Source organism: Haemorhous mexicanus, chromosome 1 (assembly GCF_027477595.1).
Source record: "Haemorhous mexicanus isolate bHaeMex1 chromosome 1, bHaeMex1.pri, whole genome shotgun sequence".
Classification (NCBI taxonomy): domain Eukaryota; kingdom Metazoa; phylum Chordata; class Aves; order Passeriformes; family Fringillidae; genus Haemorhous; species Haemorhous mexicanus.
Genome location: NC_082341.1, coordinates 157514198 through 157542181, shown reverse-complemented (window position 1 = coordinate 157542181; position 27984 = coordinate 157514198). Strand labels below are relative to the sequence as shown.

General features: G+C 54.9%; 1 protein-coding gene across 3 annotated transcripts; it reads left to right on the top strand.

The window, feature by feature from the left end:
• The first annotated feature begins 824 nt into the window (after positions 1–824).
• PPP1R16A (protein phosphatase 1 regulatory subunit 16A) lies at positions 825–25528 on the top strand. Of its 3 annotated transcripts, none has more exons than XM_059868455.1 (11): positions 825–960; positions 3572–4133; positions 9416–9486; positions 13700–13845; positions 13945–14048; positions 14144–14271; positions 15707–15832; positions 15931–16006; positions 16081–16210; positions 22094–22307; positions 25008–25528. In XM_059868455.1, exons 2-11 carry the CDS (start codon positions 3869–3871, stop codon positions 25359–25361), a joined length of 1614 nt encoding a protein of 537 aa, XP_059724438.1. In that variant the 5' UTR covers positions 825–960; positions 3572–3868; the 3' UTR covers positions 25362–25528. The 3 variants fall into 3 exon arrangements, with proteins under 3 accessions (XP_059724438.1, XP_059724428.1, XP_059724419.1); XM_059868445.1 differs by lacking the exon at positions 825–960 and adding an exon at positions 1089–1119 and having other exon boundaries at positions 22098–22307; XM_059868436.1 differs by lacking the exon at positions 825–960 and adding an exon at positions 1091–1119.
• Positions 25529–27984: the final 2456 nt, after the last annotated feature.

Here is a 27984-nt window from a genome sequence, read left to right as displayed (position 1 = left end):
GGGGAATTCAAGGATTTGGGATTTGGGGTTTGGGGCGTTCAGGGATTGGGATTTTGGGGGTTTAGGGTTCAGGGATTGAGATTTGGTGGAATTCACGGGTTTGGGGTTGGGATTTGGGAATTTGGGGAGGGGATTGGGGGAATTCAGGGATTTGGGAATCAGGGATTTGGGGCTGAGATTTTGGGGTTGGGAATTTGGGGTTTGGGATTTTGGGTTTGGGATTTGGGGTTCAGGGATTGGGATTTGGGGGAATTCAAGGGATGTGGATTTGGGGTTTGGGGTTTGGGGGAATTCGGGGAACTGGGGTTTTGGGGATTTTGGATTTGGGATTTTGAGGGTTCAGGGATTGGGATTGGGGGGAATTCAGGGGTCGGGATTTTGGGGAACTCAGGGATTGGGGTTGGGGGTTTCAGGGATTGGGATTTGGGGGTTTCAGGGATTGGGATTTGGGGGTTTCAGGGATTAGGATTTGGGACTTCCCAGTTTTGGGGGTCTGCAGAGATTTGGGATTGGAAATTGGGTGGGGGAGGGGGGAAAGCTCCCATTCATAGCCTGAAGGAATTTCCCCCTCTTGAGAGCCTCCAAACGTCTTGGGAGGACAAAGCCACACCAGAGGGGAGACCCCAAATCCCTCAGGGGGGGATCCCAAACTTGAAGATCCCAAAAATTAAAAAAAAACACAAAAAACCCCAAAATTTTGCGTTGTCATTCCCCCGCCGCCCGCCAGGGGGCGCCGCTCACTGCCTCGCCCGCCATCTTGAGTGTGGCGCGCTCACTTCCGTGTTGGCCGGCGCTCACTTCCGGGTTTGCTCGCACTCACTTCCGGCGTCACCGGAAGTAGCGCGGTCGCCATGGCGACGGCCCCGCCTGTGGCAGCGGCGGGCGCGGCCCGAGGGCGCGGCGGGGACAGCGAGGGGACAACGAGGGGACAACTAGAGGACAACGAGAGGACAGCGGCCGGTAACGGGGGGCGGCGACACCGCGGGGACAGCGCGGAGGGGGCTGGGGGGGAGGGGGAGCCGGTGGAAGCTCGGGGGGGGGGGGAGCGGGAAGGGGCCGGGCAAGATGGCGGTGACGTGAGGGGCGGCCTGAGGGGGGCGCGGGGACATGGCGGGAAACGTGAGGGGGGGGACACCGGGGACACAAGGGGACATTGAGGGGACACAGAGGGGCGTTGGGGACAGGGGAGGGGCTGGGGACAGGTTCCGGGTTTGGGGTGGCCTTGGGGACAAGGTGGGGGGAGGGGTTGGGGACAACGGGGGGGGGTGGGGGGGACCTTGGGGACATGGGGGGACCTTGGGGACAGGGTCAGGGACTTGTGGGGACATGGGGGGGACCTTGGGGACAGGGTCAGGGACATGAGGGGACCTTGGGGACATGGGGAGACCTTGGGGACAGGGTCAGGGACATGAGGGGACCTTGGGGACATGGGGGGGACCTTGGGGACATGGGAGTGGCCTTGGGGACAAGTCCAGGAAATTGGGGGGACTTTGGGGGTGGCCTTGGGGACAAGTTCAGGGACTTGAGGAGGGACTGGGGACATCGGGGTTGGCCTTGGGGACATGGAGGGGACATTGGGGACAAGTTCAGGACCTTGAGAGGACCTTGGGGACATTGAGGGTGGCCTTGGGGACAAGTTCAGGACCTTGAGGAGGGACTGGGGACATTGGGGGTGGCCTTGGGGACATTGAGGGTGGCCTTGGGGACAAGTTCAGGACCTAGAGAGGACCTTGAGGACATTGAGGGTGGCCTTGGGGACAAGTTCAGGGACTTGAGGGGACCTCGGGGTGGCCTTGGGGACCTTGGGGACATCGGGGGTGGCCCTGGGGACATTGAGGGTCCCCTCAGGGGGGATTTGGGGACCTGGGTGGGACCTTGGGGACATCGGGGGTGGCATTTTGGAGCTGGGTTGAGGAAATTTGGGGCCATTTCGGGGAATTTTGGGATTTTTTTGGGGGAATTCTGGGGCTTTTTTGAGGAATTTTGGGGCTTTTTTGAGGAATTTTTGGCCGTTTTAGGAAATTTTGGAGCTGTTTTTGGGGAATTTTGGGGCAATTTTGGGGATTTTTCAGGGAATTTTGGGGATTTTTGAGGAATTTTGAGGCTTTTTCCCTGGAATTTTGTGACTTTTCCCAAAAATGTGAAATTTTTTGGAGCTTTTTCGAAGCAGTTCCCAATTTTTGCTCCATTTTCCCGCGAGAATTCCCAGGAATTTTTTTGTTTGTTTGTTTGTTTTGTTTTGTTTTGTTTTTGTAAAGTTGGGCTAGACCTCAAATCTGAGCAGAATTCAAAAAAAATTTGGAATTTTTTTGGAAAATCAACCCAAAAAAATTCCAGTCTTTTTTGGGAATTTCAGTTGGATTTGAGGTCAATCCCAACTTTAAAAAATCCCAGTTTTTTTTTAGGAATTCTGGTTGGATTTGAGGTCAATCCCTGCTTAAAAAAATTCCAATTTTTTTTTAGGAATTTCAGTTGGATTTGAGGTCAATCCCAACTTAAAAAATTCCAATTTTTTGGGGGAATTCTTGTTGGATTTGAGGTCAATCCCAACTTAGGAAAATCAACCCAAAAAAATTTAAAAATTCCAATATTTTGGGGGGGAATTCCTTTTGGATTTGAGGTCAATCCTGGCTTTAAAAAATTCCAATTTTTTTTTGGGAATTCTGGTTGGATTTGAGGTCAATCCCAACTTAGGAAAACCAAACCAAAAAACTTTAAAAATTCCAATTTTTTGGTGGAATTTCAGTTGGATTTGAGGTCAATCCCAGCTTAAAAAATTCCATTTTTGTTTAGGAATTTCAGTTGGATTTGAGGTCAATCCTGGCTTAAAAAAATTCCTATTTTTTGGGGGAATTCTTGTTGGATTTGAGGTCAAGCCCAACTTAGGAAAACCAACCCAAAAAAATTTAAAAATTCCAATTTTTTGGGGGAATTCCTTTTGGATTCCAGGTCAATCCCAGCTTTAAAAAATTCCAATTTTTTTTAGGAATTTCAGTTGGATTCGAGGTCAATCCCGGCTTTAAAAAATTCCAATTTTTTTTTGGGAATTCTGGTTGGATTCGAGGTCAATCCCAGCTTTGGAAAACCAAACCAAAATAATAAAAAAATTCCAGTTTTTTTTTAGGAATTTCAGTTGGATTTGAGGTCAATCCTGCCTTAAAAAATTCCAATTATTTTTGGGAATTCTTGTTGGATTCGAGGTCAATCCCAACTTAGGAAAATCAACCCAAAAAAATTTAAAAATTCCAATTTTTTGGGGGGGAATTCCTTTTGGATTTGAGGTCAATCCCGGCTTAAAAAAATTCCAATTTTTTTTTTAGGAATTTCAGTTGGATTCGAGGTCAATCCCAGCCTAAAAAATTCCAAATTTTTTTGGGGAATTTCAGTTGGATTTGAGGTCAATCCTGCCTTAAAAAATTCCAGTTTTTTCTTTGGGAATTCCTTTTGGATTCCAGGTCAATCCCGGCTGAGAAAAAACCGGAAAAACCGGGCGAGCCGGATCCGGGCTGGGATTTCCCAACGTGGGTTGGGATTTATTCCTCCTTGGGATTTGTTTTCTATTTTCCCTCAGGATTCATCCCACGGCATCTCCCTGAACGTTTTGAACCTTCTCCACGCCCCAGGAGGTGGAAAAATCGGGATAAATAAGCAACAAAATTTCGGGAATTTTTGGCTCCATCTCCATAAAAAAACAAAAAAAACAACCCCAAGAGATGCTTCCCAAATTTCCCTCATCTCCAAATCCACGGAAAACGCCGAGCAGAGAAGGATAAGCCGGGCTCTGGAGGGAGTTCGGGGGGGGGATGCTGCCTCTCCCGGGCGTCATTCCCGGTTGTTTTTTTGGGAATTCGGCGGGAGGAGGGGCGGCATGGCGGAGCACCAGGAGCTGCTGGCCGAGATGGCGGCGGTTTGCCGGCTGAGCACGCCGGAGCGGCTGCGGCACGCCCAGAAACGCCGCGCCCAGCAGCTGAAAAAATGGGCCCAGGCCCAGAAGGAATGCTCCGGAATTCCCGGGGGAGCCGGGGAGAGGAAGAGGAGGAGGAGGAAGAGCTGCGGCCCCCCCGGGAAGAGGGTGACGTTCCCGGCCGGCGTGCGGCTCCTGGAGGCGGCCGGGCGGCGCGACGTCGAGGAAGGTGGGGGAGGGGCGGGGTGGGAATTCCGGGGGTTGTGGGGAGGGGGTGGGAGGGGGGGTGGGAGCTGCTGGGATTCTGGGAAGAGTTGGCGGGGTGACCTTGGGATCCTTGGAAATGTCTTTGGGATCCTCGGAATTGCCATCGGGATCCTTGGAAGAGTGGTTGGGATGGTCGTGGTTCCACTGGGATCCTTGGAATGGCCTTTGGGATCCTTGGGAATGTCTTTGGGATCCTTGGAAGAGTGGTTGGGATGGTCATGGTTCCATTGGGATCCTTGGGAATGTCTTTGGGATCCTTGGAATTTCCATCAGGATCCTTGGAGGCGCCGTTGGGATCCTTGGAAGAGTGGTTGGGATGGTTGTGGTCCCATTGGGATCCTTGGGAATGTCTTTGGGATATTTGGAATTGCTGTTGGGATCCTTGGAAGAGTCGTTGGGATGGTGGTGGTGACCTTGGCATCCTTGGGAATGTCTTTGGGATCCTTGGAAGAGTGGTTGGGATGGTCACGGTCCCATTGGGATCTTTGGAATGGCCTTTGGGATATTTGGTGGTTCCACTGGGATCCTTGGGAATATCTTTGGGATATTTGGTGGTTCCATTGGGATCCTTGGAATTGCCATTGGGATCCTTGGAAGTGTCGTTGGAATGGTCACGGTGTCATTGGGATCCATGGAATTGCCTTTGGGATCCTTGGAATTGCCTTTGGGATCCATGGAATTGCCATTGGGATCCTTGGAATGGCCATTGGGATCCATGGAATATGCCTTGGGATCCTTGGAAGAGTGGTTGGGATGGTCGTGGTCCCATTGGGATCCTTGGGAATGTCTTTGGGATACTCAGCAGATCCATTGGGATCCTTGGAATTGCCATTGGGATCCTTGGAAGAGTGGTTGGGATGGTCACAGTTCCACTGGGATCCTTGGGAATGTCTTTGGGATATTTGGTGGTTCCATTGGGATCCTTGGAATGGCCATTAGGATCCATGGAATGGCCATTGGGATCCTTGGGAGAGTCTTTGGGATGGTCGTGGTTTCTTTGGGATCCTTGGGAATGTCTTTGGGATACTTGGAAGAGTCGTTGGGATCCTTGGAAGAGTCGTTGGGATGGTGGTGGTGACGTTGGGATCCTTGGGAATGTCTTTGGGATCTTTGGAAGAGTGGTTGGGATGGTCACGGTCCCATTGGGATCCTTGGAATGGCCTTTGGGATATTTGGTGGTTCCACTGGGATCCTTGGGAATATCTTTGGGATATTTGGTGGTTCCATTGGGATCCTTGGAATTGCCATTGGGATCCTTGGAATGGCCATTGGGATCCATGGAATATCCCTTGGGATCCTTGGAAGAGTGGTTGGGATGGTCGTGGTCCCATTGGGATCCTTGGGAATGTCTTTGGGATACTCAGCAGATCCATTGGTATCCTTGGAATTGCCATTGGGATCCTTGGAAGAGTGGTTGGGATGGTCACGGTTCCACTGGGATCCTTGGGAATGTCTTTGGGATATTTGGTGTTTCCATTGGGATCCTTGGAATGGCCATTGGGATCCTTGGAATGGCCATTGGGATCCTTGGAAAAGTCGTTGGGGTGGTCGTGGCCCCATTGGGATCCTTGGAAATGTCTTTGGGATATTTGGAATTGCTGTTGGGATCCTTGGAAGAGTCGTTGGGATGGTGGTGGTGACGTTGGGATCCTTGGGAATGTCTTTGGGATCCTTGGAAGAGTGGTTGGGATGGTCACGGTCCCATTGGGATCTTTGGAATGGCCTTTGGGATATTTGGTGGTTCCACTGGGATCCTTGGGAATATTTTTGGGATATTTGGTGGTTCCATTGGGATCCTTGGAATTGCCCTTGGGATCCTTGGAAGTGTCGTTGGAATGGTCACGGTGTCATTGGGATCCTTGGGAATGCCTTTGGGATCCTTGGAATACCCATTGGGATCCTTGGAAGTGCCGTTGGAATGATCCTTGGAATTTCCATTGGGATCCTTGGAATTGCCTTTGGGATCCTTGGAATTGCCTTTGGGATCCTTGGAATTGCCTTTGGGATCCATGGAATATCCCTTGGGATCCTTGGAAGAGTTCTTGGGATGGTTGTGGTCCCATTGGGATCCTTGGGAATGTCTTTGGGATACTCAGCAGATCCATTGGGATCCTTGGAATTGCCATTGGGATCCTTGGAAGAGTGGTTGGGATGGTCACGGTTCCACTGGGATCCTTGGGAATGTCTTTGGGATAATTGGTGGTTCCATTGGGATCCTTGGAATGGCCATTGGGATCCATGGAATATCCATTGGGATCCTTGGAAGAGTGGTTGGGATGGTCGTGGTCCCATTGGGATCCTTGGGAATGTCTTTGGGATATTTGGAATTGCTGTTGGGATCCTTGGAAGAGTCGTTGGGATGGTGGTGGTGATTTTGGGATCCTTGGGAATGTCTTTGGGATCCTTGGAAGAGTGGTTGGGATGGTCATTATTCCATTGGGATCTTTGGAATGGCCTTTGGGATATTTGGTGGTTCCACTGGGATCCTTGGGAATATTTTTGGGATATTTGGTGGTTCCATTGGGATCCTTGGAATGGCCATTGGGATCCTTGGAAGAGTGGTTGGGATGGTCATGGTTCCACTGGGATCCTTGGAATTTCCACTGGGATCCTTGGGAATGCCTTTGGGACCCTTGGAAGAGTGGTTGGGATGGTCGTGGTCCCATTGGGATCCTTGGAAATATCTTTGGGATATTTGGAATTGCCATTGGGATCCTTGGAAGAGTCGTTGGGATGGTGGTGGTGACGTTGGGATCCTTGGGAATGTCTTTGGGATCCTTGGAAGAGTTGTTGGGATGGTCACGGTCCCATTGGGATCTTTGGAATGGCCTTTGGGATATTTGGTGGTTCCATTGGGATCCTTGGAATTGCCTTTGGCATCCTTGGAATTTCCATTGGGATCCTTGGAATTGCCTTTGGAATCCTTGGAATTTCCACTGGGATCCTTGAAAGAGTTGTTGGGATGGTCGTGGTTTCTTTGGGATCCTTGGGAATGTCTTTGGGATCCTCAGCAGATCCATTGGGATTCTTGGAATTGCCATTGGGATCCTTGAGAGAGTCTTTGGGATGGTCGTGGTTCCATTGGGATCCTTGGGAATGTCTTTGGGATTCTTGGGAGAGTGGTTGGGATGGTCACGGTTCCACTGGGATCCTTGGGAATGTCTTTGGGATATTTGGTGGTTCCATTGGGACTTTGGAATTGCCATTGGGATCCTTGGAATTTCCATTGGGATCCTTGGAAGACTCGTTGGGATGGTCGTGGTTTCTTTGGGATCCTTGGGAATGTCTTTGGGATACTCAGCAGATCCATTGGGATCCTTGGAATTGCCTTTGGGATCCTTGGGAATGTCTTTGGGATATTTGGTGGTTCCACTGGGATCCTTGGAATTGCTGTTGGGATCCTTGGAAGAGTTGTTGGGATGGTCATGGTTCCATTGGGATCCTTGGGAATGTCTTTGGGATACTGAGCAGATCCATTGGAATCCTTGGTGGTTCCATTGGGATCCTTGGAATAGTCTTTGGGATGGTCACGGTTCCTTTGGAATCCTTGGAGTTGCCATTGGGATCCTTGGAATGGCCATGGAGACGCTCCAAGGTTCCACTGGAATCCTTGGTGGTTCCATTGGATTCCTTGGGAATATCTTTGGGATATTTGGTGGTTCCATTGGGATCCTTGGAATTGCCATTGGGATCCTTGGAATGGCCATTGGGATGGTCCTGGGTCTGTTGAGATCCTTGGAATTGCCTTTGGAATCCTTGGAATTTCCATTGGGATCCTTGGAAGAGTCGTTGGGATGGTCGTGGTTTATTAGGGATCCTTGGGAATGTCTTTGGGATACTCAGCAGATCCATTGGGATCCTTGGAAGAGTCTTTGGGATGGTCGTGGTCCCATTGGGATCCTTGGAAATGCCATTGGGATCCTTGGAAGAGTGGTTGGGATATTTGGTGGTTCCACTGGGATCCTTGGGAATATCTTTGGGATATTTGGTGTTTCCATTGGATTCCTTGGAGTTGCCTTTGGGATCCTTGGAATGGCCATTGGGATGGTCCTGGTTCCGTTGAGATCCTTGGAATTGCCTTTGGAATCCTTGGAATTTCCATTGGGATCCTTGGAAGGGCCGTTGGAATGGTCATGGTTCCATTGGGATCCTTGGAATTTCCATTGGGATCCTTGGAATTTCCATTGGGATCCTTGGAAGAGTTGTTGGGATGGTCGTGGTTTCTTTGGGATCTTTGGGAATGTCTTTGGGATCCTTGTAAGAGTCGTTGGGATGGTCACGGTCCCATTGGGATCCTTGGAATGGCCGTTGGGATCCTTGGAAGAGTTCTTGGGATGGTTGTGGTCCCATTGGGATCCTTGGGAATGTCTTTGGGATATTTGGTGGTTCCATTGGGATCCTTGGAATTGCCATTGGGATCCTTGGAATTGCCATTGGGATCCTTGGAAGAGTTGTTGGGATGGTCGTGGTGACTTTGGGATCCTTGGGAATGTCTTTGGGATCCTTGGAAGAGTCGTTGGGATGGTCGTGGTTCCACTGGGATCCTTGGGAATGTCTTTGGGATACTGAGCAGATCCATTGGAATCCTTGGTGGTTCCATTGGGATCCTTGGAATGGCCATGGAGACGCTCCAAGGTTCCACTGGAATCCTTGGTGGTTCCATTGGATTCCTTGGGAGAGCCCTTGGGATCCTTGGAATTGCCTTTGGGATCCTTGGGAATGTCTTTGGGATATTTGGTGGTTCCACTGGGATCCTTGGAATTGTCATTGGGATCCTTGGGAGAGTCTTTGGGATGGTCGTGGTTCCCTTGGGATCCTCGGGAATGTCTTTGGGATACTCAGCAGATCCATTGGAATCCTTGGTGGTTCCATTGGATTCCTTGGAATTGCCGTCGGTATCCTTGGAATTCCCTTTGGGATCCTTGGGAGAGTCTTTGGGATGGTCGTGGCTCCCTTGGGATCCTTGGGAATTGCCTCTGGGATCCTTGGGAGAGTTGTTGGGATGGTCGTGGTCCCATTGGGATCCTTGGCGTTTCCATTGGGATCTTTGGAATTTCCATTGGGATCCTTGGAATTCCCACTGGGATTCTTGCTGGTTCCACTGGAACCCTTGGAGTTGCCCTTGGGATCCTTGGAATCCCCTTGGGATATTTGGAATTGCCCTTGGGATCCTCCATGGTTCCGCTGGGATTCCCGGCGGCGCCGGCAGCCCCCGGCATTCCCGGAATTCCCGTTCCCCCGCAGTCCGGCAGTTCCTGGAGAGCGGGATCAGCCCCGACCTGTGCAACGAGGACGGGCTGACGGCGCTGCACCAGGTAGTCCCGGAATTCCCAGAATTCCCAGAGCCGTTCCCGGCATTCCCCATCCCACGCCCCGGGGCTCCGGAGCCGGGTCCTTCCCGGGATCCCGGAGGATCCGGGCCCTTCCTGTCCCGTGAGCTGATTCTGATATCCCGGGTCTGGGGCTTTTCCATCCCAGATCCATCCCCTGATCCCTGATCCATCCACTGATCCCAGATCCCTGCGATCCCAGATCCCAGTGATCCCAAATCCAGGCATTTCCATCTCAGATCCATCCATTGATCCCAGAATCCAGTGATCCCAAATCCAGGCGTTTTACATCCCAGATCCATCCACTGATCCCAGATCCTGGTGATCCCAAATCCCAGATCCCCATGATCCCAGATCCCAGTGATCCCAAATCCAGGTGATCCCAAATCCCCGCCCTTCCCATCCCAGATCCCAGTGATCCCAAATCCCAGTGATCCCAAATCCCAGCCCTTCCCATCCCAGATCCCAGTGATCCCAAATCCCGGTGATCCCTAATCCAGGTCTTTCCCATCCCGGCTCCATCCATTGATCCCAGATCCCGGTGATCCCAAATCCAGGCCTTTCCATCCCATTAACTGGTGATCCCAAATCCCAGAGATTCCCAAATCCAAGTGTTTTCCATCCCAGCTCCATCTATTGAATCCAAATCCCTGTGATCCCTAATCCCAGAGATTCCCAAATCCCGGCCCTTCCCATCCCATTAACTGGTGATCCCAAGTCCCGGTGATCCCAGGTCCAGGTGGTTTCCATCCCAGCTCCATCCATTGTTCCCAAATGCTGGTGATCCCAAATCCAGGCCCTTCCCATCCCAGATCCCAGTGATCCCAAATCCAGGCCCTTCCCATCCCATTAAACAGTGATCCCAAATCCCGGTGATCCCAAATCCAGATCAATCTCATCCCGTTAATTTGTGATCCCCGATCCCAGTGATCCCAAATCCTGGCCCTTCCCACCCCATTAACTGATAATCCCAAATCCAGGTGATCCCAAATCCCGGCCCTTCCCACCCCATTAATTGGTGATCCCAGATCCCGCTGATCCCAAATCCAGGCCCTTCCCATCCCAAATCCTGGCCCTTCCCATCCCATTAATTAGTGATCCCGAATCTCTGTGATCCCAAATCCAGGCCCTTCCCATCCCAGATCCCGCTGATCCCAAATCCTGGCCCTTCCCATCCCAAATCCAGGCCTTTCCCATCCCATCAGCCGCTGATCCCCGATTTCCCAAATCCCTATCCCGTTTTTTCCCTATCCGGTCTCTGGCGATCCCGGACCCTCCCTTATCCCGGGAACCCCAAACCTTTTCCATCCCAGCTCCAGCTCCTGCCCTTCCCCTCTCCGCCCGCCGATCCCAAATCCCGGGATCCGTTTCCCACGCCCTTCCCATCCCATTGACCTCCAGCATCCCAACACCCGGAATCCCATCCCCATCCCCAATTCCAGTATTCCCGATCCCATTCCCAATCCCACCATTCCCACTCCCAATTCCAATCCCATTCCCACCATTTCCAATCCCACCATTCCCGTCATTCCCACCCATTCCCACCATTCCCAATCCTGTTCCCATTCCCACCATTCCCGCCATTCCCACCATTCCCATTCCCACCATTCCCAATCCCATCCCATTATTCCCATCATTCCCACCATTCCCATTCCCAATCCCATTCCCAATCCCATTCCCATTCCCAATCCCATTCCCAATGCCATCCCATTATTCCCATCAGTCCCACCATTCTCATCATTCCCACCATTCCCATTCCCCCCAATACCATTCCCATCATTCCCACCATTCCCAATCCCACCATTCCCGCCATTCCCACCATTCCCCTTCCCACCATTCCCAATCCCATTCCCACTCCCAATCCCATTCCCACCACTCCCACCATTCTCACTCCCATCATTCCCAGAGCTGCATCAACGACTCCCTGCCCCTGGTCCTGGACCATGAAATCCCGATCCCATTCCCAGTCCTATTCCCAATCCCATTCCCAATCCCATTCCCAATACCATTCCACCATTCCCATTCCCAATGCCATTCCCAATGCCATTCCCAATCCCACCAATCCCATTCCCAATCCCACCATTCCCAATCCCAATCCCACCATTCCCACTCCCAATGTCATTCCCACCAATCCCACCAATCCCAATCCCTTTCCCAATCCCATTATTCCCAATTCCATTCCCACCAATCCCTTTCCCAATCCCATTATTCCCAATTCCATTCCCACCAATCCCTTTCCCAATCCCATTATTCCTATTCCCATTCCCACCAATCCCATTCCCCATCCCATTCCCTTTCCCAATCCCACCAATCCCATTATTCCCATTCCCAATCCCACCATTCCCAATCCCATTCCCAGTCCCAATCCCATTCCCGCCACTCCCACCATTCCCACTCCCACCATTCCCAGAGCTGCATCGACAACTCCCTGCCGCTGGTCCTGGACCATGAAATTCCACCCCAATCCCAATCCCATTATTCCCAATCCCAATCCCATTCCCACCATTCCCAATCCCAATCCCACCAATCTCATTCCCATTCCCAATCCCACTCCCAATCCCAATGCCATTCCCATTCCCACTCCCACCATCATTCCCAGAGCTGCATCGACTCCCTCCCACGGGTCCTGGACCATGAAATCCCAATGCCACCAATCCCAATCCCAATCCCACCAATCCCATTCCCAATCCCATTCCCAATCCCACCATTCCCATTCCCATTCCCATTCCCATTCCCACCACTCCCACCATTCCCACTCCCATCATTACCAGAGCTGCATCGATGACTCCCCCCCGCTGGTCCTGGACCATGAAATCCCAATCAATCCCACCATTCCCATTCCCAATCCCACCATTCCCAATCCCAATCCCACCATTCCCAAACCCATTCCCAATCCCAATCCCATTCCCAATCCCATTCCCATTCCCATTCCCACTCCCATCATTCCCAGAGCTGCATTGACGACTCCCAGCCCCTGGTTCTGGACCATGAAATCCCAATCCCACCAATCCCAATCCCAATCCCACCAATCCCAATCCCACCATTCCCATTCCCACCACTCCCAATCCCACCACTCCCAATCCCACCATTCCCAATCCCATTCCCAGCACTCCCACCATTCCCGCTCCCACCCCCATTCCCAGAAGTGCATCGACGACTCCCAGCCCCTGGTTCTGGACGAAATCCCGATCCCACCAATCCCATTGCCAATCCCATTCCCACCACCAATCCCATTCCCATTCCCACCCATCCCATTCCCAATCCCACCATTCCCATTCCCAATCCCAATGCCATTCCCATTCCCATTCCCAATCCCAGCATTCCCACCATTCCCACTCCCACCACCATTCCCAGAGCTGCATCAACGACTCCCAGCCCCTGGTGCAGCTGCTCCTGGACCATGAAATCCCGATGCCACCAATCCCATTCCCAATCCCACCAATGCCATTGCCAATCCCACCATTCCCATTCCCACCATTCCCAATCCCAGCAATCCCAGTCCCCATCCCACCAATCCCACCATTCCCAATCCCAGCATTCCCACCATTCCCCCTCCCACCCCCGTTCCCAGAGCTGCATCGACGACTCCCAGCCCCTGGTTCTGGACCATGAAATCCCAATCCCACTAATTCCATTCCCAATCCCATTCCCACCACCAATCCCATTCCCATTCCCACCCATCCCATTCCCAATCCCAATGCCATTCCCAATCCCAATGCCATTCCCATTCCCAATCCCACCATTCCCAATCCCAGCATTCCCACCATTCCCCCTCCCACCCCCCTTCCCAGAGCTGCATCGACGACTCCCAGCCCCTGGTTCTGGACGAAATCCCGATCCCACCATTCCCATTCCTAATCCCACCATTCCCAATCCCACCATTCTCATTCCCAATCCCACCATTCTCATTCCCAATCCCACCATTCCCATTCCCAATCCCACCATTCCCAATCCCACCAATCCCAGTGCCATTACCATTCCCATTCCCAATCCCACCATTCCCAGTCCCACCATTCCCCCTCCCACCCCCATTCCCAGAGCTGCATCGACGACTCCCAGCCCCTGGTTCTGGACGAAATCCCAATCCCACCATTCCCGCCATTCCCATTCCCAATCCCACCAATCCCACCAATCCCACCAATCCCACCATTCCCAATCCCAGCATTCCCACCGTTCCCCCTCCCACCCCCATTCCCAGAGCTGCATCGACGACTCCCAGCCCCTGGTGCGCCTCCTGCTGGAGGCGGGCGCCGACGCCAACGCGCGCGACGCCGAGCTCTGGACCCCCCTGCACGCCGCCGCCACCTGCGGCCACCTGCGCCTGGTGCAGCTCCTGATCCAGCGGTACCGCGGGGACACCCCTGGGGACACCCCTGGGGACACCCCTGGGGACACTTGGGGACACCTGGGGACACGGCGGTGACCCCGGCGCTGTCCCGGCAGCGGCGCGGACCTGCTGGCGGTGAACTCGGACGGGAACATGCCCTACGACCTGTGCGAGGACGAGGCCACCCTGGAGTGCCTGGAGAGCGCCATGGCGCGGCAAGGTGAGGCGGCGCCGGCGGCCGGGGCGGCGCGGCCCGGTGTCACTTTGTCACCGGTGTCACTTTGTCACCGCCGTCACCTGGCCGCGGCCCGGCAGGGATCACCCAGGAGCGCATCGAGGAGGCGCGGGCGGCCACGGAGCGCTCCATGCTGGAGGAGATCCGGGAGATGATCCGGGACGGAGCCCAGCTGGACGCGCCGCGGGGACACCAAGGGGCCACCCTGGTGCGTGGGGACAGCCAGGGGACAGCGGGGGGCGAGGGGGTGGGGTGGCACTGGGAGGGTCAGGGTGGCACTGGGAACGTCAGGGTGGCACTGGGGTCACTGGGGGGGTCAGGGTGACACTGGGCGGGTCAGGGTGGCACTGGGGTCACAGGGTCAGGGTGACACTGGGAGGGTCAGGGTGGCACTGGGAACGTCAGGGTGGCACTGGGAGGGTCAGGGTGACACTGGGGTCATTGGGAGGGTCAGGGTGGCACTGGGAGGGTCAGGGTGACACTGGGGGTCACTGGGTCAAGGTGGCACTGGGAGGGTCAGGGTGGCACTGGGGTCACAGGGTCAGGGTGGCACTGGGAGGGTCAGGGTGGCACTGGGAACGTCAGGGTGACACTGGGAGGGTCAGGGTGGCACTGGGGTCACTGGGGGGGTCAGGGTGACACTGGGAGGGTCAGGGTGGCACTGGGAGGGTCAAGGTGGCACTGGGAACGTCACGGTGCCACTGGGAACGTCACGGTGACACTGGGAGGGTCAGGGTGGCACTGGGAACGTCAGGGTGGCACTGGGGTCACTGGGGGGGTCAGGGTGGCACTGGGAGGGTCAGGGTGGCACTGGGGTCACTGGGAGGGGACTGGGGTGACACTGGGGGGCACGGGGTCAGGGTGACACTGGGGTCATTGATGGGGGCGGTCAGGGTGGCACTGGGAGGGTCAGGGTGGCACTGGGGGGCACGGGGTCAGGGTGGCACTGGGGTCACTGGGAGGGGACTGGGGTGACACTGGGGGGCACTGGGTCAGGGTGACACTGGGGTCATCGATGGGGGGTCAGGGTGACACTGGGAGGGTCAAGGTGGCACTGGGGGTCACTGGGACAGTCAGGGTGGCACTGGGAGGGGGTTGGGGTGGCACTGGGGTCACCGAGAGGATTAGGGTGACCCTGGGGTGGCCATTGGGGTGACATTGTGGTCACTGGGAGGCTCAGGGTGACACTGGGAGGGTCAGGGTGACACTGGGGTCACTGGGAGGGGACTGGGGTGACACTGGGGGTCACTGGGTCGGGGTGGCACTGGGGTCATCGATGGGCGGTCAGGGTGACATAGATGACACAAGGGTGACATTGCGGTCACTGGGAGGGTCAGGGTGACACTGGGGGTCACTGGGAGGGGGTGGGGGTGACACTGAGGGTCACTGGGTGACACTGGAGGTCACTGGGACAAGGTGGGGGTGACACTGTGTGACACTGGAGGTCACTGGGACGAGGTGGGGGTGACACTGGAGGTCACTTCGTGAATGTCCCCACACCCCCACAGTGCCACCAAACCCAACCCCCCGCCACCCCCACTCCCCTTTTACCCCAAACCCCCCCCATCCCCCCCCTTCCCTCTCCACCACCGAGGTGCCACCAGAGTGCCACCACCGCTGTCCCCACCCCTGTCCCCTGCCAGCTGCACGTGGCAGCCGCCAACGGGTACCTGGAGGCGGCCGAGCTGCTGCTGGAGCACCGCGCCCGCCCCGACGCCCGCGACGCCGACGGCTGGCAGCCCCTGCACGCCGCCGCCTGCTGGGGACAGGTGTGTCACCCGCCCCCTCGGGGACACCCCCCCGTGTCCCCGATTTTCCCGGTTTTCCCTGTTTTTCCGACCGTTTCTGTCCCGTTTTTCCCCCCCAGGTGCAGCTGGCGGAGCTGCTGGTGGCGCACGGCGCCGACCTGGGCGCCAAATCCACGCTGGATGAGACCCCCCTGGGTGGGTTTGGGGACGGCGTGGTGGCGCTTCGGTGGCTCGGCGGTGGCATTCGGTGACAGAGGGTGTCGCCCCAGATGTCTGCGGGGACGAGGAGGTGCGGGCCAAGCTGCTGGAGCTGAAGCACAAGCGGGCGGCCGTGCTGAAGTCGCAGGAGAAGCAGAAATCCCTGCTCCAGAGGAGAACGTCCAGCGCCGGCAGCCGAGGGTCAGGGTGGCACCTCCGCCCTGGGGACAGCCCTGGGGGGGCACTGGGGGGACACTGGGGACACTGGGAGGGTCAGGGTGGCACCTCCGCCTCGGGGACAGCCCTGGGGTGGCACTGGGGTGGCATTGGGGACACTGGGAGGGGCAGGGTGGCACCTCCGCCTCCGGGACAGCCCTGGGGTGGCACTGGGGTGGCACTGGGAGGGTCAGGGTGGCACCTCCGCCCTGGGGACAGTCCTGGGGGGGCACTGGGGACACTGGGGACACTGGGAGGGGCAGGGTGGCACCTCTGCCTCGGGGACAGCCCAGAGGTGGCACTGGGGTGGCACTGGGGACACTGAGAGGGTCAGGGTGGCACCTCTGCCTCGGGGACAGCCCTGGGGTGGCACTGGGGACACTGAGAGGGGCAGGGTGGCACTGGGAGGGGCAGGGTGACACTGGGAGGGGCAGGGTGGCACCGCCGCCTCGGGGACAGCCCTGGGGTGGCACTGGGGACACTGGGAGGGGCAGGGTGACACCTCTGCCATGGGGACAGCCCTGGGGGGGCACTGGGGGGACACTGGGGTGGCACTGGGGACACTGGGAGGGGCAAGGTGGCACTGGGAGGGTCAGGGTGACACTGGGAGGGGCAGGGTGGCACCTCTGCCTCGGGGACAGCCCTGGGGTGGCACTGGGGACACTGGGAGGGTCAGGGTGGCACCTCCACCTTGGGGACAGCCCTGGGGTGGCACTGAGGACACTGGGGACACTGGGAGGGGCAGGGTGGCACCTCCGCCTCGGGGACAGCCCTGGGGTGGCACTGGGGTGGCACTGGGGACACTGGGAGGGGCAGGGTGGCACTGGGGTGACACTGGGGTGGTACTGGGGTGGTACTGGGGGCACTGGGTGGGGCAGGGTGGCACCTCCGCCTCGGGGACAGCCCTGGGGTGGCACTGGGGACACTGAGAGGGTCAGGGTGGCACTGGGAGGGGCAGGGTGGCACCTCCGCCTCAGGGACAGCCCAGGGGTGGCACTGGGGTCACTGGGAGGGTCAGGGTGGCACCTCCGCCTCGGGGACAGCCCAGGGGACAGCCCTGGGGTGGCACTGGGGACACTGAGAGGGTCAGGGTGACACTGGGGGGGTTTAGGGTGACACTGGGGGTCACTGGGTGAGGGTCCACAAACCCCAAACCCCCCAAACCCCAAATCCCCCAAATGCCACAAGTCCCCTAAATCCCCTAAACCCCATAAAAACCCATAAAAACCCCATAAACCCCAAATCCCCTAAATCCCAAATTCCCATGATTCTCAAACCCCATAAATCCCTTAAACCCCATAAATCCCCTAAATCCCAAATCCCCTAAATTCGGAATTCCCATAATTCTCAAACCCCATAAATCCCCTAAATCCCAAAACCCCTAAATCCCATAAAGCCCAAATCCCATAAAGCCCAAATCCCCATAAAAACCCCAAATCCCCTAATTTCCCAAATCACATAAACCCCAAACTCCCCCCAAATCCCCTAAACCCCATCAACTCCACAATTCCCCAAACCCCCTAAACCTCACAGCCCCGTAAACCCCAAAACCCCATAAAAACCCCATAAAAACCCCATAAAGCCCCCAAATCCCCTAAATGCTCCAAATCCCCTAAACCCCATAAAAACCCCACAAAAACCCATAAAAACCCATAAAAACCCATAAAACCCCAAACCCCAAAAACCCCAAATCCCCTAAATGCCCCAGATCCCCTAAATGCCCCAAATCCCCTAAACCCCACAAACCCCATTTAAAACCCCAGAAAAACCCCAGAAAAACCCCATAAAACCCCCAAACCCCAAATCCCCTAAATGCCCCAAATCCCCTAAACCCCATAAACACCCGTAAAAACCAATAAAAACCCCAAAAAACCCAAACACCACAAACCCCAAATCCCCTAAATGCCCCAGATCCCCTAAACCCCACAAACCCCAGAAAAACCCCACAAAAACCCCACAAAATCTGCATAAAACCCCATTAAAGCCCTCTAAAAACCCCATAAAACACCACAAAAACCCCATAAAAACCCCATAAAACCCCCAAACCCCACAAACCCCAAATCCCCTTAACCCCACAAAACCCCACAAAAACTCCATAAAAACCCTATTAAAAACCCCACAAAAACCCCGATAAAAACCCTATAAAACCCCATAAAAACCCATAAACTCCCATAAAACCCCATAAAGACCCCATAAAACCCCACAAACCCCAAATCCCCTAAACCCCATAAATCCCCATAAAAACCCCACAAAAACCCCATAAAAACCCAATTAAAAACTCCACAAAAACCCCACAAAACCCCCACAAAAACCCCAAACCCCACAAACCCCCAAATGGCCCAAATCCCACAAACGCCACACAAACCCCACAAACCCCAAATCCCCCAAACCCCACAAACCCCATAAATCCCCAAAACCCCACAAAAACCCCTTAAAATCCCCATAAAACCCCAAATCCCCTAAATGCCCCAAATCCCCTAAACCCCACAAACCCCATAAACCCCACAAAAACCCCACAAAACCCCACAAAATCCCCCGAAAAAAACCCCCAAACCCCATAAAACCCCATAAAGACCCCATAAAACTCCACAAACCCCAAATCCCCCAAATCCCCCAAATCCCCTAAACCCCATAAATCCCCATAAAAAGCCCACAAAAACCCCATAAAAACCCCACAAACCCCCACAAAAACCCCAAACCCCAAATCCCCCAAACCCCCCAAACCCCTGAACGCCACAAACCCCAAATGGCCCAAATCCCCCAAACCCCACAAAAACCCCACAAACCCCATAAAACCCCCCAAACCCCACAAACCCCAAATCCCCCAAACCCCACAAACCTCACAAAAACCCCACAAAAATCCCTCAAATCCCCTAAATGCCCCAAATGCCCCAAATCCCCCAAACTCCACAAAAACCCCCAAACCCCACAAACCCCCAAACCCCATAAAAACCCCCAAACCCCACAAACCCCATAAAAACCCCAAACCCCATAAAACCCCAAACCCCACAAACCCCAAACCCCACAAACCCCACAAAAACCCCATAAAAATCCCCAAACCCCACAAACCCCAAATCCCCCAAATGCCCCAAATCCCCTAAATGCCCCAAACCCCATTAAAACCCCATAAAAACCCCACAAAAAAACCATAAAACCCCATATAAATCCCATAAAACCCCCAAACCCCACAAACCCCAAATCCCCCAAATCCCCCAAACCCCACAAAACCCCATAAAAACCCCACAAAACCCCAAATCCCCCAAATCCCCCAAACCCCATAAAACCCCACAAACCCCATAAATCCCCAAAACCCCACAAAAACCCTTTCAAATCCCCATAAAACCCCAAATCCCCTAAATGCCCCAAATCCCCTGAATGCCCCAAATCCCCTAAATGCCCCAAATCCCCTAAATGCCCCAAACCCCATAAAAACCCCACAAAAACCCCACAAAAACCCCATAAAAACCCCAAACCCCAAACCCCCCAAACCCCATAAAAACCCCACAAACCCCCAAACCCCACAAACCCCAAATGGCCCAAATCCCCAAAACCCCACAAAAACCCCACAAACCCCAAATCCCCCAAATCCCCCAAACCCCACAAAACCCCATAAAACCCCACAAACCCCACACAAACCCCACAAACCCCAAATCCCCCAAACCCCACAAACCGCAAACCCCCCAAATCCCATAAAAACCCCAAACCCCACAAACCCCACAAACCCCACAAAAACCCCACAAAAATCCCTCAAATCCCCTAAATGCCCCAAATGCCCCAAATCCCCCAAACCCCACAAAAACCCCCAAACCCCATAAAAACCCCCAAACCCCACAAAAACCCCACAAACCCCAAATCCCCCAAACCCCACAAAAACCCCCAAACCCCATAAAACCCCCCAAACCCCACAAATCCCCACAAACCCCACTAAAACCCCACAAACCCCACAAAAACCCCACAAACCCCACAAAAACCCCAAACTCCATAAATCCCCAAAACCCCACAAAAACCCTTTCAAATCCCCATAAAACCCCAAATCCCCTAAATGCCCCAAATCCCCTAAACCCCACAAACCCCATAAACCCCATAAATCCCCATAAAAAGCCCACAAAAACCCCATTAAAAACTCCACAAAAACCTCACAAAAACCCCAAACCCCAAATCCCCCAAACCCCCCAAACCCCTGAACGCCACAAACCCCAAATGGCCCAAATCCCCCAAACCCCACAAAAACCCCACAAACCCCATAAAAACCCCACAAACCCCAAATCCCCCAAACCCCACAAACCCCACAAACCTCACAAAAACCCCACAAAAATCCCTCAAATCCCCTAAATGCCCCAAATGCCCCAAATCCCCCAAACTCCACAAAAAGCCCCAAACCCCATAAAACCCCCCAAACCCCACAAAAACCCCACAAACCCCATAAAACCCCCCAAACCCCACAAATCCCCCAAACCCCATAAAAACTCCACAAACCCCCAAACCCCACAAACCCCAAATCCCCCAAACCCCCCAAACCCCACACAAACCCCAAACCCCACAAACCCCACAAACCCCAAATCCCCCAAACCCCCCAAATCCCACAAAAACCCCACAAAACCCCAAACCCCACAAACCCCACAAAAACCCCATAAAAATCCGCAAACCCCACAAACCCCACGAACCCCAAACCCCATAAACCCCACACAAACCCCACAAACCCCATAAAACCACAAACCCCCCAAACCCCACACAAACCCCACAAACCCCACAAAAACCCCAAACTCCATAAATCCCCAAAACCCCACAAAAACCCTTTCAAATCCCCATAAAACCCCAAATCCCCTAAATGCCCCAAATCCCCTAAACCCCACAAACCCCATAAACCCCATAAATCCCCATAAAAAGCCCACAAAAACCCCATTAAAAACTCCACAAAAACCTCACAAAAACCCCAAACCCCAAATCCCCCAAACCCCCCAAACCCCTGAACGCCACAAACCCCAAATGGCCCAAATCCCCCAAACCCCACAAAAACCCCACAAACCCCATAAAAACCCCCCAAACCCCACAAACCCCAAATCCCCCAAACCCCACAAACCCCACAAACCTCACAAAAACCCCACAAAAATCCCTCAAATCCCCTAAATGCCCCAAATGCCCCAAATCCCCCAAACTCCACAAAAAGCCCCAAACCCCATAAAACCCCCCAAACCCCACAAAAACCCCACAAACCCCATAAAACCCCCCAAACCCCACAAATCCCCCAAACCCCATAAAAACTCCACAAACCCCCAAACCCCACAAACCCCAAATCCCCCAAACCCCCCAAACCCCACACAAACCCCAAACCCCACAAACCCCACAAACCCCATAAAAACCCCCAAATCCCCCAAACCCCACAAAACCCCAAACCCCCCAAACCCCACAAACCCCACAAAAACCCCATAAAAATCCGCAAACCCCACAAACCCCACAAACCCCAAACCCCCCAAACCCCATAAACCCCACACAAACCCCACAAACCCCATAAAACCCCAAACCCCCCAAACCCCACACAAACCCCACAAACCCCATAAAAACCCCCGAAACCCCACACAAACCCCAGACAAACCCCAAATCCCCCAAACCCCATAAAAACCCCATAAAACCCCATAAAACCCCAAACCCCATAAAACCTCCCAAACCCCACAAACCCCAAACCCTAAACCCCAGAAAAACCCCACACAAACCCCATAAAACCCCAAACCCCACAAAAACCCCACAAAAACCCCAAATCCCCCAAACCCCACAAAAACCCCAAATCCCCCAAACCCCACAAAAACCCCATAAATCCCCATAAAACCCCACACAAACCCCACAAAACCCCAAACCCCATAAACCCCCCAGGAAGGTGGTGCGCCGCGCCAGCCTCTCGGAGCGCTCCAGCCGCTACCGCCGGGAGCTGCAGCGCGAGGCCATCGTCTGGGGACACCTCGGGGACAGCGAGGACGAGGACAGGGCCACCGCCGCCGCCACTGCCACCGCCACCGCCACCGCCGAGGGCACGGCCGGCGAGATGCGGCCACCGCTGCCACCCGCCGGCCACCGCGGGGGGGCTGGGGTGAGGGACAGCGGGGACAGCGGGGACATTGGGGACATTGGGGGGTTGGGGACATTGGGGACATCGGGGCATTGGGGACATTGGGGCCACTGGGGACACTGGGGACATTGGGGACATTGGGGGTGAGGGACATTGGGGTATTGGGGACATTGGGGGATTGGGGACATTGGGGACATTGGGGACATTGGGGACATCAGGGGATTGGAGACACTGGGGCATTGGGGACATTGGGGGACATTGGGGACATTGGGGCATTGAGGACATTGGGGGATTGGGGACACTGGGGACATTGGGAGATTGGGGGATTGGGGGATTGGAGACATTGGGGGCATTGGGGACATTGGGGACACTGGGGACATTGGGGACATTGGGGGATTGGGGACATTGGGGGATTGGGGTGAGGGACATTGGGGGATTGGGGACATTGGGGCCACTGGGGACATTGGGGACATCAGGGACATTGGGGCATTGGGGACATTGGGGGATTGGGGGATTGGGGACACTGGGGGCATTGGGGACATCAGGGTATTGGGGACGTTGGGGACATCGGGGACATTGGGGGGCATTGGGGGATTGAGGACATTGGGGACATTGGGGACATTGGGGGATTGGGGGGATTGAGGACCCTGGGGACATTGGGGCATTGGGGCCTTGGGGGATTGGGGACACTGGGGACATTGGGGGATTGGGGACATTGGGGGACATTGGGGACATTGGGGGCATTGGGGACATTGGGGTGAGGGACATTGGTGGTGAGGGACACTGGGGACATTGGGGACATCAGGGCCATTGGGGACATTGGGGACATCGGGGCCATTGGGGACATTGGGGGATTGGGGGATTGGGGACGCCAGGGGCATCAGGGCCATTGGGGACACTGGGGGCGTTGGGGACATTGGAGACATTGGGAGACTGGGGACACTGTGGGACTGGGGACGCTGGGGCCATTGGGGGACATTGGGGACATTGGGGGACATCGGAGACGTCAGGGGATTGGGGACATTGGGGGTGAGGGACACTTGGGGATTGGGGACAGGGGGACATTGGGGACATTGGGGGATTGGGGATTGGGGACATTGAGGGATTGGGGACATTGTGGGGACACTGGGGCATTGGAGACATTGGGGACACTGGAGAATTGGGGACATTGAGGACATTGGGGACATTGGAGACATTACGGACATTGGAGGCACTGGGGACATTGGGGACATTGGGGACATTGGGGGAACATTGGGGATGTTGGGGGGATTGGGGACATCAGGGACATTGGAGACATTGGGGGACATTGGGAGATTGGGGTGAGGGACACTGGGGACATTGGGGACATTGGGAGATTGGGGACATTGGAGACACCTCAAGGTGAGGGACATTGAGGACATTGGGGGTGAGGGACATTGGGGACATTGGGCACACTGGGGACATTGAGGGACCGGGGACATTGGGGGGACACTGGGACACTGGGGACATTGAGGGACTGGGGACATTGGGGGGACACTGGGACATTGGGGACATTGGGACATTGGGGACATTGGGGGATTGGGGACATTGGGGACATCAGGGATGTTGGGGACATTGAGAACATTGGGGGGACATTGGGGACATTGTGGGTGAGGGACACTGGGGCATTGGGGACATTGGGGACACTGGGGGATTGGGGACATTGAGGACAGTGGGGACATTGGGGACACCTCAGGGGTGAGGGACATCGGGGACATTGGGGGTGAGGGACACTGGGGACATCGGGGGCTTGGGGACATTGGGGACATTGGGACATCGGGGTCATCAGGGAGGGAGGGACATTGGGGACATTGAGGGTGAGGGACATTGGGGACATCGGGGTCATCAGGGAGGGACACTGGGGACATTGGAGGTGAGGGACATTGGGGACATTGGGGGCATTGGGCGGTGAGGGCCTTGGGGACATTGGGGGGACATTGGGGGACATTAAAGGTTGGGTCCTTGGGGACGTTAGGGGTGACATCAGTGTGAGGGCCTTGGGGACATTGGGTGACATTGTGGACATCGTGGGGGTTTGGGGACCTTGGGGACATCGGGGACACCTTTGGGACATCGTGGGGGGTTGGGAACCTTGGGGACATTGGGGACAACGGGGGGACCTTGGGGACATCATGGGACATTGGGGGACATTGGAGGTTGGGCCTTGGGGACACTGGGGGGACATTGGGGACATTAAGGGGTTGAGGACCTTGGGGACATTGGGGACAATGTATGGGGGGGACATCAGGGGTGAGGGACATCGGGGACAATGGGGGGGCCTTGGGGACAACGTGGGACATTGGGGGACATTGGGGTGAGGGACTTTGGGGACATCGTGGGACCTTGGGGACATTGGGGGACATTGGGGACATCGTGGGACCTTGGGGGACATTGGAGGTTGGGCCTTGGGGACACTGGGGGGACATTGGGGTGAGGGACTTTGGGGACATCGTGGGACCTTGGGGGACCTTGGGGACATCGTGGGGGGTTGAGGACCTTGGGGACAGTCTGGGGGGACACCGGGGGTGTTGGTGACATTGCGGGGACCTCAGGCTGAGGGACCTTGGGGACAACAAGGGGTGACATCGGCGGCTTGGTGACACCAGCGGGGAGGGCGCTCACGCGCGGGGTGACACCGGGAGGGGACAACCCCGCGTGTCCCCATTGTCACCTCCCCCCCTGTTTTTTTTTTTGTCCCCTCAGGACCCGTGTCCCACCCCCCCCTCGTCCCCTCACCCCAACGGCTCCGCCGTGTCCCCGATGTCCCCAACGTCCCCTCGCTGTCCCCCGACCCCCTCGGGTGACAAAAGCCACCCGCACACCTTGGCCGACCTCAAACGTCACCGAGCGGCCGCCAAAACCCCGAAAAACGACCCCAAAAACCACCCCAGAAACCCCGGGGACACCCTTGGGGACATCGGGGACACCCTTGGGGACACCCTTGGGGACACCCTTGGGGACACCCTTGGGGACATCGGGGACCCGCCCCTGCTGCGGCTGACGGCGCCGGCCGAGGACGGCCCCGCGGAGAAGCAGCGCTGCTGTCGGGTCATGTGACCAAATTTTGGGGGATTTTTTTTGGGGTCACCCCAAATCTTTGGGGACGTGTCCCCTCCCCCCCACCCCCCCCAAATTTTTGTCCCCAACTGGGATTTTTTTGTCCCTTTTTGTCCCCAAAAAAAAAGGGACGAGGAACAAAAACAAAGCGGGGTCGGATTCGCAGCGTTTCGGTGTCGTCGTGGTTTCGGTTTTTTGGGTTTTTTTGGGGTTTTTTGGGGTTTTTTTGGGATGGGAAAAGTCCCAAAATTTTATGGGGGGACCCCAAAATGTGGGGAGGGGACAGAGGACCCCAAAAGTGACATTTGGGATTGGGGACAGGGACCCCAAAAAATGGATTTGGATGGGGGGGGGAGGGGGCAGGGACGCCCCAAATTTAGGTTTGGGGTTTTTTGGGGATCCCCTAAATCCTCATTTGGGGTTTGGGGGACTCCTGAATCCTACAGGGAAATTTGGGGATCCCCCAAATCCACATTTGGGGTTTTCAGGACCCCCAAAATCCCACAGGGAACCCCAAATCCTAAATGGGGTCAGCAGGACCCCCCAAATCCCACTGGGAACTTTTGGGATCCCCCAAATCCTCATTTGGGGTTTTGGGATCCCCTAAATCCTACAGTGAATTTTTGGGGACCCCCTAAATCCTCATTTGGGGTTTTGGGGACCCCCAAATCCTACAGAGAACTTTTGGGGACCCCAAATCCACATTTGGGGTTTTCAGGACCCTCAAAATCCCACAGGGAACCCCAAATCCTAAATGGGGTCAGCAGGACCCCCCCAAATCCCACTGGGAACTTTTGGGATCCTCCAAATCCTCATTTGGGGTTTTGGGATCCCCTAAATCCTACAGGGAAGTTTTGGGGACCCTCTAAATCCTCATTTGGGGTTTCAGGGTCCCCCAAATCCCACTGGGAACTTTTGGGATTCCCCCAAATCCCACTGGGAACTTTTAGGGACCCCAAATCCTCATTTGGGGTTTTGGAATCCCCCAAATCCCACTGGGAACTTTTAGGGACCCCAAATCCTCATTTGGGGTTTTGGAATCCCCCAAATCCCACTGGGAACTTTTAGGGACCCCAAATCCTCATTTGGGGTTTCAGGGTCCCCCAAATCCCTTTGGGAACTTTTGGGATCCTCCAAATCCTCATTTGGGGTTTTTGGATGCCCTAAATCCTACAGGGAAGTTTTGGGGACCCCCTAAATCCTCATTTGGGGTTTTGGGGACCCCCAAATCCTACAGGGAACTTTTGAGATCCCCCAAATCCTTTTTGGGGTTTTGGGATCCCCCAAATCCCACAGGGAAATTTGGGGTCCCTCAAATCCTCATTTGGGGTTTTGGGACCCCTAAATCCTAAAGTAAATTTTTGGGGATCTCCTAAATCCACATTTGGGGTTTTGGGGACCCCTAAATTCTACAGAGAATTTTTGGGATCCCCCAAATCCTCTTTGGGGTTTTGGGATCCCTTAGGTCCTACAGGGAAATTTTGGGATCCCCCCAAATCCTTTTTGGGGTTTAGGGATCCCCCAAATCCTTTTTGGGGTTTTGGGATCCCCCAAATCCCACTGGGAACCTTTAGGGACCCGAAATCCTCATTTGGGGTTTTGGGGACCCCCAAATCCTACAGGGAACTTTTGGGGACCCCAAATCCACATCTGGGGTTTGGGGATCCCCCAAATCCCACTGGGAACTTTTGAGATCCCCCAAATCCTCATTTGGGGGTTTCAGGGTCCCCCAAATCCCACTGGGAACTTTTGGGATCCCCCAAATCCTCATTTGGGGTTTTGGGGACCCCCAAATCCTACAGGGAACTTTTGGGATCCCCCAAATCCTCATTTGGGGTTTTGGGAACCCTAAATCCCACTGGGAAGTTTTGGGGACCCCCTAAATCCTCATTTGGGGTTTTGGGATCTCCTAAATCCTACAGGGAACTTTTGGGATCCCCCAAATCCACATTTGGGGTTTGGGGATCCCCCAAATCCCACTGGGAACTTTTGGGATCCCCCAAATCCCACTGGGAACTTTTGGGATCCCCCAAATCCCACTGGGAACTTTTAGGGATCCCAAATCCTCATTTGGGGTTTCAGGGTCCCCCAAATCCTACAGGGAACTTTTGGGATCCTCCAAATCCTCATTTGGGGTTTTGGGATCCCCTAAATCCTACAGGGAAGTTTTGGGGACCCCCTAAATCCTCATTTGGGGTTTTGGGATCTCCTAAATCCTACAGGGAACTTTTGGGATCCTCCAAATCCACATCTGGGGTTTGGGGATCCCCCAAATCCCACTGGGAACTTTTGGGATCCCCCAAATCCCACTGGGAACTTTTAGGGACCCTAAATCCACATTTGGGGTTTTCAGGACCCCCAAAATCCCACTGGGAACCCCAAATCCTAAATGGGGTCAGCAGGACCCCCCAAATCCCACTGGGAACTTTTGGGATCCCCCAAATCCTCATTTGGGGTTTTGGGACCCCTAAATCCTACAGGGAAGTTTTGGGATCCCCCCAAATCCTTTTTGGGGTTTAGGGATCCCCTAAATCCTCATTTGGGGTTTCAGGGTCCCCCAAATCCCACTGGGAACTTTTGGGATCCCCCAAATCCCACAGGGAATTTTTGGGGACCCCAAATC

Coding starts and splice junctions, on each gene's coding strand:
- PPP1R16A (XM_059868436.1), top strand. Junction 14,049..14,143: donor GAGCGCCATGGCGCGGCAAG/GTGAGGCGGCGC, acceptor GCGGCCCGGCAG/GGATCACCCAGGAGCGCATC. Junction 16,007..16,080: donor GCTGGATGAGACCCCCCTGG/GTGGGTTTGGGG, acceptor GTGTCGCCCCAG/ATGTCTGCGGGGACGAGGAG.